General features: G+C 34.6%; 1 protein-coding gene and 1 non-coding gene across 3 annotated transcripts in view; both read right to left on the bottom strand.

Moving 5' to 3' along the window:
* Nucleotides 1-25654, bottom strand: part of IPO7 (importin 7) — a 47749-nt gene that overhangs the window by 12954 nt on the left and 9141 nt on the right. Inside the window, exons 2-15 of one of the 2 annotated variants that reach the window (XM_059069148.2) lie at nt 19974-20055; nt 16824-16977; nt 15744-15902; nt 11949-12105; nt 10300-10389; nt 8012-8106; nt 7805-7889; nt 5616-5750; nt 4632-4731; nt 3795-3871; nt 3290-3406; nt 1255-1344; nt 683-848; nt 335-495 (exon numbers count right to left, since the gene is read on the bottom strand). In XM_059069148.2, the coding sequence (XP_058925131.1) occupies nt 335-495; nt 683-848; nt 1255-1344; nt 3290-3406; nt 3795-3871; nt 4632-4731; nt 5616-5750; nt 7805-7889; nt 8012-8106; nt 10300-10389; nt 11949-12105; nt 15744-15902; nt 16824-16977; nt 19974-20055 (1668 nt within the window). The remainder of the gene's footprint in view (nt 1-334; nt 496-682; nt 849-1254; nt 1345-3289; nt 3407-3794; nt 3872-4631; nt 4732-5615; nt 5751-7804; nt 7890-8011; nt 8107-10299; nt 10390-11948; nt 12106-15743; nt 15903-16823; nt 16978-19973; nt 20056-25654) is intronic. The other variant, XM_067038645.1, reaches the window with a different exon arrangement.
* Nucleotides 928-1111, bottom strand: LOC131760665 (small nucleolar RNA SNORA23). The gene has a single exon (XR_009336770.1). It is a non-coding gene; the product is annotated as a small nucleolar RNA SNORA23 (small nucleolar RNA).

The following is a 25654-nucleotide window of genomic DNA, read 5'->3' on the forward strand; positions in this document are numbered from 1 at the left end:
ATCTGTATCTTTCACTTGGTCCAAAGCATTCCAGGAAACCACACAAACAAGGTAGTCATGATGCAATGTGAGTACAAGTAAACAGCTCTGCATTGTAGACGCATACAGCTCAGGTGTGAATCCCAGACTCACTCCTTCTAATTTGGGCAAATTACTTAACCTTTTTATACCTCATATTTTCTCTCAGTACAGGAATATTCCTCACATAGGATTGTGTGAGAATTAAATGAGTTAAAATATATATCAAGGGCTTAGAATGGTACCTGAAATACAGAAGCTCTGTGAAAATACTATAATCTAAGTAATGCATAAATGACTGGTTCAAATAACATACCAAATGTTGTGTCATTTCTACTGCAATAGGAGTAACTTCTTCACTATACTCGCAGATCATTTTCTGAATTACATTGGTAAGATCATCATTTTCTGTTTCTCTTATAATATGAAGAAGAGCCTGCATGACAGGTCTGATGAATGGTGTGATGTATTCTTTAGCTGAAAGAGAAAAAAACTTTTGGCCAAAACAGCTAAAACTCCTTAAAACCTGGCACAACATATACCAAAGAGTAAACAAGAGATTGTTTCAAATAAAAAGGAAGACAATGTATCAAGTTTCTAGGATTATGCCTTGTACAATTACGTGTAAGCACACTGCGCTATTTTTGAGATATAAATCCTTTACCTTTCTCTTGATTGCTGATCAGCACTTGAAGAGCAATGGCAGCTTCCACTTTTACAGGCATTTCCCTATCATCAATCAGACATCTTCGTGTCAGCTCTAGGGCTGTTTGCAGGTTCTGGTCACTTTTGAACTTCACTTCACAAAAATAGTGAAGGACCCAGCAAGCCTTTTTCAAAAAAAAATGCAGTGAGTTACTATAGGTATCTTAAATTCCACCATGTGACAATATCTCTATTGTCAAAGTTCTATGTGTGGGAATCTGGAGGCTGGCCAGTGGTAGATATGTCTAAAGACACAACACTCGACCAGTACTATGATCCCAACTTACTCTTTGGCTACATGATGTTTGTGTGGATAGCAAGATCTGAATGCAAAACACAGGCAGACACTGCTATCAGACACAGATGAAAACTATGCACACATTATGAGCAGCCATTTAAAGACTTACACAAAAGTCTAGAATAAAACATGGCTTTAAAGTGAACATTTAAAAGTTTCCATATAAAAGTCCACATAAGCAGTTATTCATTACAAGACATAAATGTATAAATCAATACAGCTTTAAAACATACCCTCGCTCTCATGTAGCCTAGTTCACTGCTGAAGAGAGGGAACACATGATTCTGCAACATATATTCCATCTGATCTTTGTAGATCTTTTTCTGTAAAAATAAACAAAGTTCCAAATACAATCATCTCAAATGCCAAATAGATACACAAGTTTTAAAAATGACTGCTGATGTCAAAACATACATTTATTCTGGAATTTTGAACCATAAGATCCACATCAAATTTTCTTATTCTCTAACGTTACTATCAAAAATCACTGGGTACATTTTTTTAATCCTTTTACATCATTTGTTTAGAAAGCAATTATGCCAAACCTTAACATCAATGGTGCTTAAGTAACGGGAAGAGTGGTTAATTGTATTCCTTAGCTTATAAAATGTTTTTTTGTTATAAAAACTATTAATAGGGCTTCCCTGGTGGCGCAGTGGTTGAGAGTCCGCCTGCCAATGCAGGGGACACGGGTTCGTGCCCCGGCCCGGGAGGATCCCACATGCCGCGGAGCGGCTGGGCCTGTGAGCCATGGCCACGGAGCCTGCGCGTCCGGAGCCTGTGCTCCGCAACAGGAGAGGCCCCAACAGTGGGAGGCCCACGTACCATAAAAAAAAAAAAAAAAAAAAAAAACTATTAATATAAATAGTTATATTTATATTACTGTAACTATAACTATAAAACATTAATATAAAACTATTATAGCGAAAGAACCTCTCTGGAAAGGTTCTAAATGAACAATACAACATAGATTGAGAAATATCCTGCTCTCAGGGTAATAATCTGGATATCTAAAGATACTCCTGTGAATCTTAAAATAGGATATTTTCTAAATGGTAACAAGTTTTTAAGAGGAGTTCCTTGAACTGCGTATTAGATCAACATTAAAAACTGACAACACTTAAAAAAAACGAAAGTGACTAACGAGACATGATAACTAAATGAAACGTGGGATTCTGGACTGGATCAGGGACCAAACAAAAAAGGACATTAGTGGGAAATCTTATAAAATGTGAAAGGGGTCTGTAGATTAGTTAATAGTATCATATTAATATCCTGGTTTTGAGAATTGCAGCATGGCTATCTAATATGTTAACATTAGAAAAAGCTGGGTGAAGAGTAATGGGAACTATTTTTGCAAATTTTCTCTAAGTATAAAATTTAAAAACATAAAGTTAAAACAAAAACCTGAATGTGCAAAGAGAACTCACTCAAGATTCCCAGACACAACAGATAACCACGTAATTTACCCTTTATAAACGAAGACAAGAATGGGTGGACAGATATAGAAAAGCTGAAAGATACACAAAATATACCCACAAATTCATGGTGATGAAGTCTGTGAAGCATCATATGCGGCAAGGTTTCTGGGAGTAGGATGAACTGTGTCTAAATATTTACTTACACTTTGAAATAGTTATCATTTATTAACTTTAAAGTGAAAACAAATTTCAGATCTTATGAAGTCAGACGAAATGTGTACAATTAAGGTGAGGTTTCTAAACATACAAAATGCCACAAAAGCATGATGTTCCTAGGCTGTGAAGGGATATATTCATGTTTACAAACTTCCTTAAAGATCAATTTTCTGAGAAGAAAAAAACACTACTTTACAATTGTCTTGCAACATGAAAAGAAGATAACTCATATGCAAAAAGAATTACCTTCAGCACAAGCAAGAGCAAAAAAGTATAGAGGACATTATTTCAAAATCAAATTAAATGTATACTTCAAAGGACATCATCAAGAAAATGAACAGATAATCCACAGAATGGCAGAAAATACATGCAAACCACAAACAGTTGATCTTTGAATAACGAGGGGGTTGGGGTGCTGACCCTCTGCGCAATTGAAAATCTGCATTTAATTTGCAATTTGCAAACAGCTCCTTGAATATATGAAAAACCACTGAATTGTACACTTTCAATAGGCAAATCATATGGTATGTGAATTGTACCTCAATTCTGTTTTATCTCAACTGCTGTCATTAAAATAAACTAACTGTGCTTGCGTGTGTGCACACACACACACACACACACACAGAAATACCTTCAGAAGTATTTCAGCTAAAGAGCCAATCATATGCAGGGCTCCATCTTTTTTTCGAGGATCAGCATTTGGTTCTGTAAGAATCTGGTAGCAAAATCCCATAGTCTTTTGTAGTACCTAGATTAAAAGAGAAAAGTAATGCTTTACTGGATATCCAAACAACCCTTTTAAAACACTGACGACAAAATGACCTATACGGCTACCATTAAAAACTATATGTTTGAGATTAGCAGATGCAAACTATTATATACAGAATGAATAAACAACAAGGTCCTACTGTATAGCACAGGGAAATCTATTCAATATCCTGTGATAAATTATAGTGGAAAAGAATATGAAAAGGGATGTATGTATATGTGTAACTGAATCACTATGCTGTACAGCAGAAATTACCATTGTAAATCAACTACACTTCAATAAAATAAATTAAAAAAAAAACCCAAGTGTATATCTGAACATATTTTAAGTATTAAAGCAAAAGTTATCCACATGTTAAATAACCTACCTCTTTCCTCTTACTACAAGCTGTAAACAAAAGTGTCTGGGCAGCAGTGGTAGGAGAGATGAAATCTTCAAACACATCTAGAGAATAAATTTAAAATTAATACAGAAAATAGTAATTTCAATTTTTTTAACAAACATTTTCACATAATTTACAAATGATGCTCTGTAACAACAAATAAGGACATTAAATTTTTGCTAAATCTTCACGGAAGATGAGCATGAAAACAAACCCAGATCCACATATAACTTTGTAAAAGCCTAATTCCTTGTCTTTCCTGTACAAATTAAATCTTAATCCATCAATTTCTCCAGTGATTATTTTCTTTCATACAAAACCCCACTACTTGTGAGAATTTTCACAATGGGGTCACAAAAGTACAAACGACAGAAAGTATATAAGATTTTGGTACGAAGAAGGACTAATACTCAACATTAGCCAAATTACAATTCTTTAGTCCCATGCAGAGACTCCAGCTTCCGGTATGCGTCGTTTCCATTTCCACACACGATGACTGACATGGAATCCAGAAGTATAGTTTAGACACTTAATGTTTAAGGTGTAACCTTGAATTTCTAACAGATTTGACATGTGCCAGAAGCATATCTAATAATCATAACTACTAACACTACCGTATTTGTGTCTGCTAAAAATGAAGATTATCTTTCTCAAATGCCAAAACTAATGAATAGCTTCCTGAAAGTCTAAACAATGAATAAATTGCATTAAAGCGACAGAAGGTTTTTCAGTTCCTAAGATGAGGCCTTAATATTCAAGGTTTACTGTATACAAATTTAACTACCGACATACTTTGTTTCTAAGAAAGTGAAAATTCCTTACCAAACTTCATGCGTATATATTCATAGGGGTCTTCTTGCCAAAGTTCCTCGTCAGCATCTGTATAGCACATCAATGGAAAAATAACATCTTGGATAATGCCCTGCAATTTAAAAGTTAAGATAAGTCGGTCTTCAAATTTAAACTTTCAAATTTCCGTTAAGTGCTAAAACAGAAGTAACTCTCCAGTTTGTGTTTTAAAGCTTAACATCAAACTTCAGTAAAGCATTTAATGCATTCTCAGATCAACTATCAACGTACATATTCTTACCCTTTGTGCAACGAGTCATTATAAGACATGTGTACATAGGTAGCAGTTAAGTATTCCGAGAAAATGCAATGTGAAATTTTAGTCCATCAAACCCTACAGTTCTAAATAAAGCAAATAAATTACATTGGAAATAGTACATAAGCAAATTAGCCTCAAAAGTAATTTGGTAAAATAGTCCTTTGCCTATTCCAAATTACATGATGTTAACTAATCATGTTAAACTAATCATGATCCAACAGTAAGAAGTTAAAGGTAAATTTTAAGATAACAGTTTCAGATTAAGAAATAATCTGAATATCTACAATATACCTTTTTTTTTTTTTTTTTTTTTTTTTTTTTTTTTTTGCGATATGCGGGCCTCTCACTGTTGTGGCCTCTCCCGTTGCGGAGCACAGGCTCCGGACGCGCAGGCCTAGCGGCCATGGCTCACGGGCTTAGTTGCTCCGCGGCATGTGGGACCTTCCCGGACCAGGGCACGAACCCGTGTCTCCTGCATCGGCAGGCGGACTCTCAACCACTGCGCCACCAGGGAAGCCCCACAATATACCTTTTATAAAGTTTGTCAGGATGTTGCATCATTTTCCTAATGTACAATTACCAGAACTAGACTAAGTAGCATAGGTCAACAAAAAAAATGCACTTTTTCAACCTTTTTGGTAATTAATGTTATTTCTATTATATTTTCTAGAAAAACAGTTCAGATAGAAAATTATTACTTGTATATGAGGCTTCAGATTCTTCCAGGTGAGAGCATGAGAAACTCCTTGATTAATGTAATTTAACGTCTGTTGTAAAACTCGAGGAGCCATATATTGCTTCTCCTTGTACTGATATAACACTTTCAATAAAACCTTTGAAAAAAAAAATTTTGATCAAAAAACAAAGTTTAAATAGAAAGTTTAACCACTTACAAGCTAGCAAAAACATCTGACACTTCTTACCCAGGTCATGTCATTATCATAAAATAACCACCATTTTTTTTTTTTTTTTTTTTTTTGGTGGTACGCGGGCCTCTCACTGTGTGGCCTTCTCCCATTGCGGAGCACAGGCTCCGGCGCGCAGGCTCAGCGGCCATGGCTCACGGGCCCAGCTGCTCCGTGGCATGTGGGATCTTCCCGGACCGGGGCACAAACCCGTGTCCCCTGCATCAGCAGGCGAACTCTCAACCACTCTGCCACCAGGGAAGCCCCACCATATTCTTTTAAAAAGAAAGTAATTTTTAAAATTATGTAGTGGAGAACCATATTTATTCCCAAAGTATTTTAAATAAACAAATTGAAGTAACACTGTGTGTCAAAGGACTAGTTTCTGCTTAAGTATAAAAAAGAGAAAACCATATGCTACTTGTGGAACATACCACAATATTCTGAGACAGCACTATATTGCTAAAATCAGCTTCTAGGCAAATCTTACCCAAACCATTCACCTACTTATTTAATGTCTACCAAAAGTTCTAATTCAACTTGATACTTGAGAATAGCAGTTGTCAAAATAGGGTCCACAGACCTCTCAGAGGGTCTGACAGGTCAAAACTATTTTCATAATAATGCTAAAACACTATTTGCCCTTTTTTACTGTGTTGACATTTGCATCGATGGTACAAAAGCAGTGATGATAAAACTTCAGGTTCCTAACATGAATCAAAGGAGTGGCACTAAAGTGTACTAGCAGTCATCATATTCTTTACAGCCACATAATCACAGAATAAACTTTCCTTAGAATGTCCTTAGTGAACCAGAAATATAAATATTAATAAGTGGGAAGTATACATATAGCACTTCTGCCACATATCAAAGTACAATGGTTGGAAGAAAAGCTGAAATAGTAGCTTTTCCCACCAAATATTATCATAAGCATGAAAGAAAAACTGATAGACAAATTATGATTATTTAGACGTGTGTGTGGCAGATTTTTTTTCTCAAAAATAAATAAAATGAGCCTCTCACTTCAAGTAAACTGACAATATGTTACTGGTGTTAAAATTTGAGCTTTCAAGCAAAACTAGAATTCTCAAAATCTTATACCCACCACTTAGATCCACTTGACAGCTTTCCAATATTTAAAGATAGTTATGAGATCAATGGTGATATTAATGACTGTAATTTTTTAAAACTACATAAGGAAATCTATAAACATTTAGAAAATCGGCATAGACTCAATAAGTCAATATTTTCCAATGACCCAGGAAGGATGTTACAAAATCACATATGGATAAAAGACCCATTCAAAGTGCAATGGATGTTAATTTAACAGAAGATGAAATGTTTATTGTTACAGTTTCAAACTCTAAATTACAATTAACCTTTAAGAAAATACCATTGTCAAATGTTGGTGTGATATCAAAAATTTCCCCAATTATATGAAAAGTATATTAAAAGTCTTTCCTTTTCCAACTTCTTATCTTTGAGACCAAATTATCTTTATTTACTTCCATTAAAACAAATTGAAACAGAATGAATACAGAGCTGGATGGGTATACAGCTGCCTTTTATTAAGGCAGACATTAAGTAAATTTTTACACATTAGTAAAAATGTGTAACAATGCCATTTCTTCCTGCTAAAAATTTTTCATTTTGGAAAACAATTATTTTTAACAAAAACATGTATTGTTAATATGTAATAGGTTTGTTATTTTAAAATAAATACCATTAAATTTAGTTTCAATTTTTAATACAGTAAATATCACAAGGTATAATAACCCACATAAATGGGAGCTTGTCGATGTTCTCAATAATTTAAGAGTGTAAGGAGGTCCTGAGACCATAACATTTGAGAACTACTGCAGTGTTCAAAATGTTAAAGACTGCTACATGCAATCTTTCAATGCCAAAGAAACTAGAAATAAGCAAGACAAATTAACATAATAGTGTTGTGTTTCTACTTGGAAAAATTATCTTAGACTTACTTGTTGGACACCAACAGCAAATGCCTTCAGAAATACTTCAGCAAATTCATTATATTCCTTGGAAACATTGCCAGGGCTTCCATATCTAAAAGAACATTCAAATGCCCATCATGTCTTCATAATGCTTTATATCAGCACTTATTAAAAAAAAACCAAATTCTTGAAAAAAATAAACTCAAATTATCATATATTGAGAAATGTGTGTACCTTTCAAAAAGCCTTGCTAAGATATGTAAAGCCCACTTCTTACATTTCCACCATGGTAACTCAGGTCTATCATCTTCTTCAACTTGAAGTGTTTCCTTTAAAGAGACATTTATTTAATGATAGACAATACAATCTAAAAGGAATAGTGAGTTCAGAACAGACTCACAAAAACATGAATCCTCCTCCAATGATGCCCTTTCATAATAAAAGGCTAGAACAGGAAAAGTATTAACCCTTATTTAAATATAAGAGGCACTTCATTTCACTACTTAGTTACAAAGGACATGCTTTCTCAAAGTCTTATAAAAGTTTAAACTCAAACATTTTAGTTAAGATCCAAATAATATAAATCAAGGTCATGGCAAGTAGCTTAATTAAAACTAGTATAGTTCAAATCAAAAGGGCATGAGAAACTTCATTTTAGAAATCTAGTTTCAAAAATATTAGTATACATACATTAAATATATATGTATGACAATATTCATTTACAAAACCATTTGTAACAGAGAAAAACTGCCAAGAACTAAACATTCATTAACAAGGTGATGTTTAATTATGCAACATCCATTGAAAAAATGAATTGGTTCATTATATATTGACCTAAGACATCCATGACATATTTTTAAGTCAAGACAGAGAAATGAGACTGTGGAACAACCAAAACTCCCATACACTGGCCAGTGAGAGCAGTGGTACAACCACTTTGGAAGTTATTTATAAAGTTAAACATATACATTCATAGCAGCCTTATTTGTAATCTTAAAATCTTAAAACCACCCAGATGTCTATCAACTTGTAAATAAATAAACTGTAGTACATCCATACAACGGGGTACTACTTGTCAATAAAAAAGAGCAAACTACCATGGCACAACATGAATTTATCGTAACATTAAGCAAAAGAAGGCAGATACAAAAAATTACCTTTTTATTAGATTTTAGAACAGGTAAAGTTAATCTATGGTGCTAGAAATGAGAATGGTGATGGTAAGGATGACCAGACCCAGCCACCAACAAATATTCTAGGTGATGGTTACTCGGGTGAATATGACTCTCGTAGCCCACTGAACTGTTTACTTATATGTGCATGTTTATGATTACAAATTATACCAAAAAAGGTGCAGAATATAAGTATGAAAACTCTTAAAGCTGTATTTTATACCTATTAAATGTGTACAGAAAATAACACATCAAACTAGTTTCCCATGGAATGCAAGAAACATCCTATTTATTTCTTCTGCATTTTTTTTTAAATAAAAATTTGAGCAATAAACTACAAAACAGGAGGCTAGTCTCACTTATCTCACTAATAAAATTATGTTGGATAAATTACACAACCCTTCCATGTCTCTGTTTAAAATAAATTCAGAAGGAATTATTTGGAGGATTAAATAAGCAAGGTATATAAAAGTACTTAAAACACACTAGGGATTCAGGAATTATAAATTTCCTACCTCTCTAGAATATTAAATAAAAATTGTGGTTATTTTAAAAATTGTTATTATATGTGGGAAAAAAAAACATAGTTGGACAATTCTGTATGTACTACTGAAAACCGCTGAATTGTACACTTTAAAATATTAAATTTTACGGTATTTGAGTTATAGCTCTATGAAGTTGTTATTTAAAAAGCAAGTAATATAACTAACTACAAAGTCTGACCAACCTGTAAATCAAGTTCTACCCCTGTTCATGCATGTCTGACAAATTATTTGGCTAAAGTCCAGCTACGGGCTCTTTGTTTCTTTTTGAGATATAATTGATATTGAACACTGTTATTAGTTTAAGGTATAAACATAATGATTTGACATATGTATATACTGTGAAATGACTACCACAGTTAAGTTTTAGAAGATGGTGAAAAGGTACAAACTTCCCATTGTAAGATAAGTAAGTCCTGCCTACATGGTGTCTGTAGTTAAAAATACTATATTGTTTGTCTGAAGGTTGCTAAGAGAATAGATCTTAAAAGTTCTCACTACAAGAAAAAAATTTCTAACTATGTCAGGTGACATATGTTATGAACTCAATTAAAAACTGAAGAAACAGAGAATTAGGATGGAATAAACAGATATAATACAAGCACTTAATAATATACAAAATAGCCCTTTACAATTTTTCACTTAGTATATTCATATGTAAACAAATGAAATGGTCTCTTTATCTAGAAAAATCTGCCTCACAAATAATATAAATTCACAAAGAATGTTTTAGGAAATATCAGTTAAAATTCTCAAAAGGTAACTAAATATTTAAGTTTAGTGATATAAGAAATACACAGAGACTTACATTAGGTACATCCCTGTTCACAACAGTCTTTAAAATTTCTATCCATTCTGTCAGGTTCTGTTGGTTTATCAGCTCCAGTGGTAGTGTATACTAAATTAAAATCAAGAATCAATATTTAAAAATCTTTACAAAAGAAAATCCAACTTCTTTTTACTCTTCACAAAACCTACAAAAAGTACTTCATTCAATCCACATTTCCTTTTTCAGTACATAGGCAAATTTCTCATCTGGCTGATCTGGTTAGTTATGTACAATGGTGAACTGTGGTAGTGATAGTGGGCATCCTTGTCTTATTCCCAAATTACTGGGAATGTATCTGATTTTCACCATGAGGTATATTTATTGTGATTTCTAGTGAACATTTTTTATCAAGGTAAGGGAATTTCTATTCCAGGATTCTTAGGTATTTTTGTTTTGTTCTTTTTAAAAGCAGATATGGTTATTAAATTTTATCAAATACTTTATCTGGCATCCTTAAAGATTGTTTACAGGTCTCTCTTTTCGTGTATTATAAAAGTTAATCACAAAAACTGGTTTTTTACTCTTGATCCATTCCTGTGTTCCTGGGATAAATCACATCACTTAATAGGCTCACAACATCAATATCCTATTTAGAATTTTAGGACCTCTATTTTCACAAATGAGACAGTACTATATTTTGATTTCAAGGTATACTAGTCTCAAAAAATTAGTTGGGTCCTATGCCCTAGAATAATTTATAAAAAGAACTTATTTTTGTAATCTAGAAGTTGTGATCCTACCAGTTAAAGGGAAAAACAATTAAAAAACAGTATATTGTCTATCCAAATCATTTTTTTAAAAATTATATAAGAAGAAGCCATTAGAAAGATATTAGATTATCTTTAAAGGTCTAGCAAGGGCATGAAAAATCCAACCAATCGAGTGAGTCAGTTATAATAATCTTAGTGGAAATAAAGTCACAGGTCTATTTAAATGAGATTAAAACAAAATAGTAATGGCATGAATTGAACCAAGGTCCTGGTAGATGAGATGAATCTTTCTTTGGCTATGTGGCACAAAAAGAGCCAGAATTTTAATCCTAATCAAAAACTCTGTTTCATAAGTAATTATAGTCCACTGAGACTATAGACACAACCATTTCTTTAGTGGGATCTTTTATCCCAGGAAGGTTTAGAACAACATACAAAGATAATAAGGCCCATTACAGTGTGCCAGTCAAGCCCACAGTATTAGTATTTTTGTGTCAAGCTTAGGAATAGGTTTTGTAATTACTGGGACAATCTATGCATATTTGGCTGTTATAACAGAGCACACATTAGATGTAAACTCTAATCCAGTAACTGATTTTGAGACTTGTGAATTCTTAAGGTGAAAGACATAAGAAAATTTTACTAATTTTGTAAATAGTATTAGATGGTTTAAGAGAACTTAAGATTGCCCACTTATAATTTAAGATTTATTAGAGCTATTTGTGTATTTGGGAAAGTATGCTTGGTTAGACTTTAATGTATTTGTAATTTTGGCGATTTATATTTGACTAGCAATTTATCCACTTAATGTAAATTTTCAAGTGAAATTATATTCAGATGCTGAAATTCTTTATCATTGTTCAAGGTGGCAAATGATAGACACTGACTTTACATATAAAAACTACTTTATAAAATTACCTGAACAAGAGCATAGAAGATCTTGAAAATCTGTTTCTGGATGAGGACAGATTGATCAGACTGATCAGAAAGAAGCTGGATAAAACGGTCCTTTAGAACTGGCAGGAAATGTTGCATTGCTGCTACCAATGGACTCCGTTCCTCTGGTTTCTTATACCTTTGGGTAGGAATACAAACTAATTCTGTGAGAATTTATTCACAATTATATATAGATAGATAGATAAGTAGGTAGATAAGTATACCTATATATCTATTATATATATTTATATCTCATATACATATGAGATATAAATTTAAACTACTTGTCTGTTCATACAAATATAAGCGAATACTTTCTAAGCAATTTTATATTCCTAGAAAGAAGAAAAACCTACTATGGAATCAAACCACAGGCAAAAAGCAACTAGAAAAAAAAACTCAAATAATAGTATCTAAAATTTACTGAGCATTTATTATGAGGTAAATAATCAAGGCCCCATTAGTACTCTCACTTCTATAGTTGAGGAAACTGAGGCACAGAGAGAGAAGTTAAGTATCTTTCCCAGTACAGACACCTAGGTATGAACCTCAGCAGATTCAGGATCTGCCCTTTAACCACCTCACTATGCTATTTGTAACTGTGAATACTGATACAACTGAGGAGCTACAATGACTTGGCTTTTAAACATTAGCAGCTGATCAATATAAAATTGATTACATATAACCATCCTTAAGTAATTTACATACAAAGCATTAAGGCAGAAGTGGCATCTATAAAGCAGAAAATATTCTATTTCTAAAAGCACTATAAATCAGAAGTTCTTTGGTAACCTTTTGGCAACAAAACCTGACCTCAACAGGCTATTTATGATCTCTATTTATCCCATTTGGAATGAATATTCACATATTTTATATCAGATATAATAACAATGTTTGATCCCTGGGTACTGGTACATAGGAGTGTATTATGTGAACCTTCTTACCTTTCTAAAATCTGATAAATCCTGAATTCTGAATCACATTTTGCTCCAAGGATATGAGTGAAGAATAGCTAATTGAGACATTCCCCCATATAGATTCCTTAGCATTTTAACAGTATTGTTTAAAAAGTCTGTTAGCTTTTTAAAAATATTTTTAAATAATTGATTTTCCCTACAAGACTCCAGTTTTATCTACCAGTAGCCTTTTTGAAGGAAGAAAATGTATCTAAGAATTGAATATCTTAGCACAGTTTTAAAAGGTAGACAATCTTAAAAGGCTGGATTGTTTTTTCTACTGGGAGAAATGAGAAGCAAAGTAAATTGCCAAGAATAAAAAACACCAAGATAAATGTTCACGCTAATAATGACTGAGATTATTAAACAATTAACTGACAGACTTCTAAATATTATTTAATGTGCTGAGAAATTACACTTAGCATACATTTTAAAAGGTTACCTATACATTGCTTTGAGTCAATAAAGCAATACCATTTACAAAAGGAAGCCATTTGCACTCTCCAATCTGATTAGACAAACTTTATTATTATCTTTCAATAAAGGTGAGGACTATATTATATTATGCACCTCTCTCCATTATCCAACCCAGGTGATCACCCACATTAAGAGGGTTTGAATACCCATTCCATGTTAAGATATTCTTCTCTCCTACCTCCTTCTCTACACTGAGTAGTGGACTGGAAGTTGGGTGGTACCATATCAAGTAATTTATGCAAGGAAACAAATACTATTCCATACGACCTGGAAGCATGTAAATGTGACACTAATAAAAGCCTAGGGAGCAATCAAGATGGTGGAGGAGTAGGACGTGGAGCTCACCTCCTCCCACCAATAAGTCTACTACCACAAGGCTACAGTGTGTCAAACTGGTGAACCATACTCACAGGAATCCTCAAATACTAGCCCATCACTGTTCTGTTAAAAAAAAGTCAACGGTTCATCATGTAAAAGATCACATGCAAATTCCCCATCATGGCATTCAAAACCCTCTTTTAACACGGTCCCAATTTACCAATTCAAAATGATCCCCCTCTACCATCACCAAAAAAAAAAGAAGACAAAATGATCCCCAATTTCTCAACAGAAGTTATCCACACCATTTAGTGGTCTCCTCACTAGTCACTAAAGAGTGTCACATTTCCACCTCTGTACCTTTCTTTCTTTGCTCATACTATTCCATGTGGTGTAAGATGCATTCCTCTTCAAATGTTCCTTCTATGCTCCTTCACTTGACAAGCATTTCCTGAGGATCTATGCTCCTGAAGGCCATCACAACTTCCAATTTCTCCATAATTTTCTTAGAACTGCTTCAGTCCACACAGATCCCTTGGGAACACCCTGTGCTCCACAATCGAACACTAGCTGAAAATGAACTGAAATTCCAACACTGTAGCAGCCTATGTCTCCCATTTTAAAAATCCCTGTCATACGCTCTCCTGCTAAGATTAAGGACAGGAGAGACGAACCTCCTCAATGACAATGACAGCTTATTACTGTTATTCTCTCTCAGTTTAGTCACTCACTTACCAGAACTACAACTGGCACTCTGACAGAGGTTGGAGCAACAGCTGGAACATTCCTTAGCAGGAAGATGGGTAGCTGGTAGGAACACAAGAAAACACCAGTACCAATGCTGTAAATGGTTTATTTCTCTCCTGCTCAGAACAAAAGCAGCAGTTCATCAGCTACTTTGAGTTGGGATCCAAAAAGGGTATTGGAGGCTAACTACAAGTCCCAGAATTAGAGGGCTCAAAATGCCATCTGTGGAGCTGTTAGGACTGGAAATAAAGCCACCATCATGGTGTAAGTGTTCCTTCCTCATAATCTGCTAATATCAAAACTTTCAAGTGCCTACCAATTTCATTACTTTCACCACACACTTAAAAGAAAATCTCTGCTACATTTGGCTTACTACTTTTAGTGCTATACTTTTAGTGCTCAACTTCCAAGGTTAGATTTTTTTCTGATCCTTAAGCCCAGGTCTAAAATGATCCCTAAATCTTTTTTACCGATACCAATTACTTACATGACCTATAATTTGTTCAAGTATGCCAACACTGAAGCAGATGACTATGAATCCCTCAAACACAATGATTAAAAATGATCATATGAAATTCCAACATATTCTTCTTAAAGAATTAGAGGTAGGTTCTTGAAACTTCGCAAGAACCCAAATTAAGATAAAAGTTCACAGAAAGGCAGAATAAAGAGCTCTAATGATCAATGTACTTTGACCCCCTTCACATCTTAAAACCTTATCTTTAGGCCTTTTATCAGCACAAATTGAGGAGCCTATATTGAGAAGTTAGGGATAACTTGGGTTTTGAACAGGGAAACATCATGATTAAGAAAAAAGGGCACAAGGAGTTTCATAGTTGAATCAACAGAAGAGATTGCAGAATTAAAACAAGAATCCTATTTCAAAAAGAAGACACAATTAAAATCAACATGTAATTCACTAACTTTAGTATATATACCAAATGAAATTTCAAGATGTTCAAACCAATTAGCTTAAATTTCCCAAGCTTTTTCTACTTCTCAAAACTCTACACGAGGGCTTCCCTGGTGGCTTAGTGGTTGAGAGTCTGCCTGCCGATGCAGGGGACACGGGTTCGTGCCCCGGTCCGGGAAGATCCCACATGCCGCAGAGCGGCTAGGCCCGTGAGCCATGGCCACTGAGCCTGCGCGTCCAGAGCCTGTGCTCCGCAACGGGAGAGGCCACAACAGTGAGAGGCCTGCATACTGAAAAAAAAAAAAAAAAAAAACAAAAACAAAACAAAACAAAAAAAACTCTACAGGAATTGAGAGAGATACTTACTCATAATTTTTCACAAGCTGATAGAGGCAAAGAAGAATTCCTAGCCAACATGCACTGTTATCAGACTGAAGGTAAAAGCCAATTTTGTCCACAATGGCAGTCCAGCGACTTGGATAATCATGTTTGATGATATGATGAATGCATGTAGTAAGCTGTACCCTAAAAGTCAAAAATAAACAATAAGGAGAAAGAAATGCTACCTCAAATTTTGTTAACTCATATATAGAAAAAGGCTATTTAGATAAAAATACATAAGTCACTAAGCAAAAACTGTTACTACCGACTTAAAAGAAACCCAACAAATGTTACGAATGCAAGTGATTTTATTTTTATTTTTCATCCCCATCATCAACTGACAGGTTTCATTTAGAACATCAACTATTCTCATTAAAAATTCTACAAAATCAAGGGTCAGGACAGGAATAAAGACGCAGATGTAGAGAATGGACTTGAGGACACAGGGAGAGGGAAGGGTAAGCTGAGACAAAGTGAGAGAGTGGCATGGACTTATATATACTACCAAATGTAAAATAGATAGCTAGTGGGAAGCAGCCACATAGCACAGGGAGATCAGCTTGGTGCTTTGTGACCGTTGGATAGGGAGGGTGAGAGGGAGACGCAAGAGGGAGGAGATATGGGGATATATGCATTTGTATAGCTGACTGACTTTGTCATAAAACAGAAACTAACACACCACTGTAAAGCAATTATACTGCAATAAAGATGTTTAAAAAAAATTCTACAAAATCATACACAACGAGCTTCCAAATATCAAAAGACTATACAATATAAAGTATATGACAGTATTCTATAACTTTCTATACCTCCTTTTCATCTGATCATAGTATGTTTCACAAGTATTACATGAAGTTTAAAATTTTGGTTTTTAATAAATATAAAATTAAACTGTAGTAAGAAAAGAAAACAAAAAAGAATTCCCCTGTAACGGCATTTGTTAAGTTTTGTGCCACAAAAAATGACAGATTTTTATGTTCTGAAAAGATCCCCTCTTCTGCACCCCTCCAAAGCCTGCAAATTAAATACCTGCAACAAAGGTTAAGTTTAAAAACATATACATACCTGATGAGCTCAGGAGAGTGGATAATGGCTTCTACAATATTTTCTCGAATACAATGTCGATCTTCTTCTGGAATAGTGTAAGGGGATATATCCCCTGGTGCCGTTTCCCGATCCGGCCAATACTGTGTTATCATATTTTTCAAATAGATAACACCTAAAATATAGATCAATTTGACACAAGAAAGTGAAAGCACTGTAAATATCCCTGTCTACACCTCAATTTATTTGTCAGACCAAACATTGCTAGGAAAACTAACCTTTTAAAATCAAAATACTATACTCTATAATTTTAAAAGTTGATAAAACACAAGTTTAGTGCTCAGCTACAGTAATCACCCACAAAGTTATTATTAAACATACAGTTTAAGAGAACTCTGCAAACTACAAACAAAATTGTTTTTACAACACACTTACACACAACACTTTTCACCCCTGTTTTCTGTAGGAAAGCTGTTTTACCAAATCTGCTTTCTAAATGAAGCCTCTAAAAACAAAACCACATACATATACCAATAGTTTCTGTAATTAATAACCCTGTTATACAGACTGAATGTTTGTGGCCCCCAAAATTCATACAGAAACCCTAACCCCCAATGTGATGAGGGGAGGAGGGTTTTAGTAGGGTGATCAGCTAATGAGGGATCTGCCCTCACGAATGGGATTAATGCCCTTATAAGAGACCCTAGAGAGCTTCTTCCGCTTCTACCATGCGAGGGCCTATGAACCAGAAAGTAGGTCCTCAGAGACCAAATCTGCCAGTGCCTTAATTCTGGACTTCTCAACCTCCAGAACTGTGATAAATAAATTTGTTGTTTATAAACCATCCAGTCTATGGTATTCTGTTAGAGCAGGTCAAAGTGACTAACACACACAAAGGTTGTTATTTTTAATCATAGAAAAATTACAGTATATAAAGATTCTCAGTCAATAAATTTAAGTATTTCAATCATACACCACAATCACACCAATTCAAATTCGTGTTATTTTATGGGAGAATTTGCTGTGTTCAAAAATTACAGATTACTACCTTCTGTCAGTTATCATACTGCCACCTTGCACATTGCTAGTTCCTTCTGTCAGTTATCATACTGCTAGCCTGCACACTGCTAGCTAACCCTAACTGAACTAGCTTGGTAATAATGCTTTTTATTTAGACCCCTCCATCCAAATGAGGAAAGAGAATCCTCAAACACCAATGTACAGAATGTATAGGAAAGGGAAATTATTCAAAATTAATTTCTAAATTCTGCAAAACACTGATTCTTCTCTGATTAGTAATTAATACTTACCTGGAGTCTTGTACCTATTCAAACAAGGATAACTGATACAACTATGATTTTTATATTCTACTTTGGTTTATCTTGGAAATTAAAATAATACCCCACCTTACAGCATTTCAAAAAAGATTACAACTACATATTAAAATATCCTTCAACAAAAGCTTTAAGATAAACTACATCTACAGTCAAGAACACTGACTCAGCATGTGGGACTGACATATTTCAGATTAATACTATTTTATTCTTTAGTTCCAAAACAGAACAAAGATAAAAATTAAGACTTGATACAGCCCCTATGTCTTCCAGATATAGCCTCTGAGTATTTCTTTCCATCAAAATGCACAAAGGAAGTGAATATATATACTTATTTGTACACTTTTGATTCAGTATTTTAAAAAGTGTTTGCTTGAACAAAACACATAAGCAGGTGAGAATTGCACTGAAAGAACCTCATGATTCACAGTCTACTCCATAAAGAATGCTTGAGTTCTACTACAAAGATAGAATGAATGCATCTTTCAAAGTCTAGCAGATGAAACCACCATATACCGTGTACTACAAAATATCATTCAATTATTACAAGGATGTAATAAATTTTAAAGTAATGATTATATTTTGAAAATTAGGACCAATTTCATAGTTTGGTTGCTTCTGGTTTTGTACATACTAATAAACAACTTTCTAGTAGAATTTAATTTTGCTAATATACATAATCAAGTTTCTAATGTGTTAAGGTCCCTCCTAAATGCCAAACGCTTTCAACATCTTAGTAACATTTTGAGATTTAAAGGCAAAGATTCTTATCTAAAAAAAATAACTAAATGGGAAAATGTTAACTTCATTAGTAAAAAAGAACTGACAGTTAAAATAAACAAAGCAACCTTTTCCTATTTAACTAGAAAAATTTTTTAAAGATTTACTGCTGACCAGGGTCCAGCAAAATTACTGTATTTTATAGGCACAAAAAATATCCCATTTTTGTGCTACTTATATGCCAATTTAAAAAAATCATAAACAACTTATATTCATTCATTCATTTACTGAGTACCTGCAGTGTGTCAGGTAATACCTTAGGCACTGGGAATACAATTGTTAATCAAACAGACCTGAGATTAAATTCCAACAACTGAGAAATGGTTCACTGCATATGGCACATTATTGTAAATTATTTAGCCATTAAAACATAAATTTTAAGATTAACACTATGTAGAGAAAAGGGATGTGCTTACTATACATTAAATAAAGCAAAAAAATTTTTTTAACAAAATTGGTGTAGGGAAAAAGAACAGCAAGAAATAACCATAGAAATAAAACTGGTTTTTCTAGAATAGTAAGGTTATTGGCACTTTATATTTCCTATCAGAAATACATCTGCAAATAAATTAAACAACAAGCATTAAAGATGTGAATTCCATTATTTTGCAGACTAACAGATGATATCAGGAGCAGTATGCCCCATTTTCATAGAGTCTGATACTGAGGGAATTACTCAATATTTTGTTGAAACTGGAACTAAGAAACAGTACCTTTTAAATGGTTAAAATAAAATAGTAAAAGCAAACAGCTGGAGGTTTGTATCTTAGAATCATCCATCATGGAAGAAAACAGGGAATATGGAGACTCTTTCAATAAACCCCATCAATTTCTCCTTCCAGCTTCTTTTTTAATTCAATGAAATATCACATTCCTTAAACTCTGCTACCAGATATCAAGGCACTTGTGGCAGTTTGTAGTAAACACAAGGGAGCAAACCAATTTTCAGTGAAGAAAATCACTGAAGGGCCTTCCCAAGATACTTCTGCTATTCAACTATGAACCTCTGAAATGATATTATTTACATACACCCAAGAAAATAATTCAGGAAACTTGCCTGCCTGTCTCACAGGTAAATCCAGTTGTTCCGACATAGTAATCTGAAGCAGTGTTGAAACAAAATTCAGAGACTTGTGTGCCTACAATAAAAACATACATTTTAAATTTCTGCAAATAAATATTCTCAGTACTCTATTTCACTCCTTGGCTGGCACAAAAGGCTCTCCTCCACAAGTTGATTCCAGCCTTATTTCCTATCACTCACATATAAGGAACTCAAAAAATTCAGTAACCTAACTCCTTAAACTTTTGTATGTTTGCATTTGCCTGTGTACCACTGCACTTCTGACCTACACTGGTGGCAGCAGCTCAAAAACAGTGTCTTATGTGATACCTATTTCCTCAATTCAGTAATAATTTCTCCAGAGACATTCTATTAAGTATCTAGACAAAAATTAAATGAGTAAAAATTAATAGCCTGAGGGGCGGTTTCCAAGGTGCTAACAACGCTTCTTTTTTAAAAAAATCATTTATTTATTTATTTTATTTATTTTTTTGGCGGGGGGGGCTGTGTTGGGTCTTTGTTGCTGCGTGCGGGCTTTCTCTAGTTGTGGCAAGCGGGGGCTACTCCACATTGCAGTGCGTGGGCTTCTCATTGCAGTGGCTTCTCTTGTTGAGGAGCACGGGCTCTAGAGCACAGGCTCAGTAGTTGTGGCGCACAGGCTTAGTTGCTCCAAGGCATGTGGGATCTTCCCAGACCAGGGCTCGAACTCATCATGTCCCCTGTGTTGGCAGGCGGATTCTTAACCACTGCACCACCAGGGAAGCCCAATGTTTTATTTCTTAATATGGCTGTTTTATAAAAGTGTGTCCACTTTGTGAAAATTAATCAACTGTACCCTCACGATCACTTTTCTGTATGCATGTTTCAATAGGAAATTTAAATGAAGAGCTTTGAACATACAATAAAAGTAGGATACCAACTATACGATAATTTAGCAAATTTATTTACATGAATATACAATGCAACATATACAGAAAACAAGGAAACACACCAAAAATGCTAATAAGTTGTATCTGGGATGGTAAGATTATAGAGGAACTATTCTATATGTTATTTTCTATTATCCAAATTTTATGCTATGATCCTGGGTTACTTTCATTAACAGTATAAAAGTTACTTAATAATTCCTAAATTTGTCATATTTGATTTTGATTTATTAATAAAGAACTGAAATCTCTTCTCATATGTGTTCTCATTCCCTCTCCCCCAATATAACCACTTCCTATGTTATCTCCTCCTTCCAGCCCAAGTTTTAGTATTTTTCTGCACATGTTCACATGGACACTAGTGATTTTTATTTTAATTTCTTCCTTATAGACTTTTTTTTCATATCTTTATTGGAGTATAAATGCTTTACAATGTTGTATTAGCTTCTGTTGTGCAACAAAGTGAATCAGCTATATGTATACATATCTCCCCATATCCCCTCATCCCTCTTAAGCCTCCCTCCCACCCTCCCTATCCCATCCCTCTAGGTCATCACTACTCAGCAGCTTCCCACTAGCCATCCATTTTACATTTGGTAGTGTATATATGTCAAAGCTACTCTCTCATGCATTCTACAAACACATTCTTACAAACAGAAAAATTTCCCTTTGGATATAAAGAAATGTCTTTCACATTAGACCCAGAGTGATACTTTGCTCACTCAGTCACTCCAAAAATTATTTATTTAGGTGTTCTTGGTGCAAAACACTATGCTAGGAGCTGAAAATACAAGATTGAACAAGACAATGAGTCTCCATGACCTCATGGAAACTTAACAGTGAAGGAAAACAAGACAAACAGGTAACTGCCATAAAGTATAATGGAAGAAACAGAAAACACTATGGAAGAATCAAAGTAGAACCTCCTAACCCAGAAGTAATGCTTAAATTTAAGACCTGGACAGGAGCAGTTAGATGAAGGGGAGGAATTTACCCTTTCCAGTACTCCAAATAGATCTGAACACAGTTAACCATTATCACTTTCTTGAAACACCCTTCCACCTACATAGTTCATACACCACTCTTCCTGGTACCTTCTCAGGCTCCTTTGCTTGTTTCTCATTCTACGTACAAATGCTAGAACATGGTGCAAGAACTCAGTCTCAGGCCATCTTTTCTGCTCCCTAGCTGATTTCATCCAACTCCTGTCTTTAAATACTATCTATAAATCAAATATGTCATTTCCAGTCCAGGACACTCTAACAAACCTATTTAACATCCCTAACTTCATTATCTCACAGGATTCTCAGACTTACTATGTTCAAATGATTTTTTTTCCCTAAAAGCTGTGACTCTACTTCCTTGTACCACCTCTCCCAACCCTTGTCCGCACTATCCTCACAGTTATTCATATCTGAAAACTGAACATCATCTTTAATACTTCCCTCTTTTTTACCCCAATACAATATATCAGGCCCTATCAATTCTATATACAAAATGCTTGTATAATTATTATATCCACTTTCTCCATTCCCATTAACACCAACATAGTCCAAGTGACTATCATCTCTTAATGTAACCATCTGCCCCCCCCACCATTCTCTATTTAGCAGCCAATAATCTTTAAAATTGTAAACTAATCCCCTTTAACCAAACCTTTTAACAATTTTCTACTCTATTTCCTAAAGCCTAAAAGGCCCTGTGTTATCTTGCTCCTGCCTATATCTTCAGCCTCATTTAAAGAAACCTTCTCGGGGCTTCCCTGGTGGCTCAGTGGTTAAGAATCCGCCTGCCAATGCAGGGGATACGGGTTCGAGCCTGGGTTCAGGAAGATCCCACATGCCACGGAGCAACTAAGCCCATGCGCCACAACTACTGAGCCTGCAAGACACAACTACTGAAGCCCGCACGCCTAGAGCTCGTGCTCCACAAGAGAAACCACTGCATTGAGAAGCCCTCACATAGCAACAAAGACCCAATGCGGCCATAAATAAATAAATAATAAAGAAACCTTTTCACCCCCCCACTGCCCCACCTTAGTAGCCTTCTTTAGGTCCTTTCAACAATACACATTACCCCATTGCAGAGTTTTTGTACATGCTGTGACTTTCTACCTACAACACTTCTCTCCAGTGCTCCACCAGAGTTAACTGGTCCACAGCTTCACATTCTTTGGGTCTCAGTTTAAACATTTCCTTAGAGAAGCATTTCCTCACTGATCACACTAGGGCTAAGCAGGGGTCCCTACTACTCTCATAAGCTCCAAGGTTTTTTTTTTACTTCATAATACTTATTACGTATTTTAATTATTATATTTGTAGCTGGTTTTATGTCTGACTCTCCTATTAGACTTTAAGCTCCACTGAGAGTAAGGACTTTACCGTATAACGTTCCTCATATGTTTGACATTCAAAATACTCAACAAATTTATTGAAAGACTAACAATGAATCAACAAAAAAAGGCATTTTGGAAGCAGTTCTGATCACCTAGGGGCTGTGCAGAGTGAAAAAGCACATTTATATTTTTAGACTGATGAGCCCACAAAGACCACTACTGTGGCACTTTTTAGGCCATTAATATTACAGTAGATATCTTGTCTCCTGCATCAAATTGTGAACTCCTGGAATGAACTGCTAGAATCAAACATAAGTGATGCCACTTCCTACCTTTTTAACTCTTGAGGAAGTTTGATTCAGCAAATCTAACTCTTAATTACCAAGTTAGTATAACAAAATCTACTTCACAGGATAGCTCTAAGGAATAAACATGGAAAGTATTTTGGCAAATATCAAGACATAACAAATGGGGAGTTCCCTGGTGGCCTAGTGGTTAGGATTCCGGGCTTTCACTACCATGGCCCGAGTTCAATCCCTGGTCAGGGAACTGAGATCCCACAAGCTGCACAGTGTGGAAACACACACACACACACACAAAGAATTAGTACATGTGGACAAGACAATCCTACCACAAAACAATATATGCAATATACCAAAGCACCGGTCAAGATGGGGAAAAAAAATGGAACACAGTGCTGGGAGATGTATAAAATGGTAAAACCATTTTGGAAAACTGGCAGTATCTGACATACACCTATCTTACAACCTAGCAATTTCCCCCTTATATATCCAAGAGAAATAAGTGCTTATGTTCACAATAATACCTGTCCATTAACAAGTAAATGTATAAACAAACTGTGGTAAAATTCATACAATGAAATACTATACAATACATTAAAAAAATAAAATCAACCTATGGAATCAAGCAATAATACAGATCTCAAAAATGTGTTGAGAAAGAAGCCAGACTATATCACATACTATGTGATTCTATTAATGTGAAGTTTAACAACAGGCAAATCCAAGCTATAGTTAACAGAAGTCAGAATAATGGTAACCTGAAGACAAGTCTCAAGAGAAAATTCTAGGCCAATGGAAATGTTTTATCTATCTATCTATCTACCTACCTACTTATCTATCTATCTATCTTAATCTAGATGGTGGTACCTAGGTAAAAGCTGACTGAGCGGTACATATTTTTGAGCTTTGTGTTATATGTAAATTATCCCTCAATTAAAAGAAAAAGCCAACAACACTACTTTTACTTGAACATTCACAGCATTTTTCATAAAAAAGTGGAAACAACCCAGATACCCATCAACTGATGAACGGATAAGCAAAACGTGGCATATCCATACATTCATGTAACGTTATTCAGTAATAAAAAGAATGAAGTACTGACACGTGGTACAACATGTATCAACCTTAAAAACATTATGCTGTGTGAAAGAAGCCAGTCACAAAAGACTACAGATGGTACGATTTCATATATATCAAATGTCCAGAATAGACAAATCTATGAGCAAAAAGTAGCCTAGGATTCGAGGTGTAGGGTGGAATTAGGAGTAACCGTTTAATGCTATGGGGTTTCTTTTAGGGGGGATAAAAATGTTCTAAAGTTTGTGGTGATGGATGCATAACTGTGAATACACTAAAAATCACTGAACTGGATACTAAAGTGGCTAAAATCAATAAATTTATTTTTAAAAATCAACAAAACTAAACACTGAAAACAAGCACTTAGATTATTACCCTATTATCTTAAGGTCACTTTGAATGCCTTCAAAAACAAACCAGCATAAATCCAAAAAGTACAACTGACCAAAAAAAAAAAAAAAAAGTTACTTTCAGACAACAGAGCTAGACTATAGGTAAGAAAGAAAGGATATTTCTGTCAGCAGGAATAGCACAAGCAATCTCAACCTGGGACATCTATCTACTGGCCCCATCCAGCTGAAATCCCTAGTGCAGGAAGCCTTGTATTCTCCCAAAGAAGGTAACAAATGGACTTAAATTAGTACTAAATATTAAAAATTAGGTTCTCAAGAAAATTGAGACAGAAAGTAGGTTCGTAATCACTTAAGACTGGGATGGGGATTAACTACAAACTGGAAAAAGGCATCTTACTGGAATAATGGAAATGTTCCAAAACTGGATTGTGGTAATAGTATTATCTACCAAAAATCACTGATTTCACTTAAAACAGGTAAAGTTTACGATATGTAAATTATACCCCAATAAAGTTTAAAAATGGGGGAAAAACCCCACGGATCTGTACAATTATAAAACACAGGACAAATAAAGATAAACACTAACTATACAAGTTAGGAAAAAACTCTTTCAAACATTGGGTAATCTCTAACAACTTTCTGACATTCTTGGATATAGCAAACTATCACATATTTAGAAGAA

The sequence above is a fragment of the Kogia breviceps genome, chromosome 7 (assembly GCF_026419965.1).
Source record: "Kogia breviceps isolate mKogBre1 chromosome 7, mKogBre1 haplotype 1, whole genome shotgun sequence".
Classification (NCBI taxonomy): Eukaryota; Metazoa; Chordata; class Mammalia; order Artiodactyla; family Physeteridae; genus Kogia; species Kogia breviceps.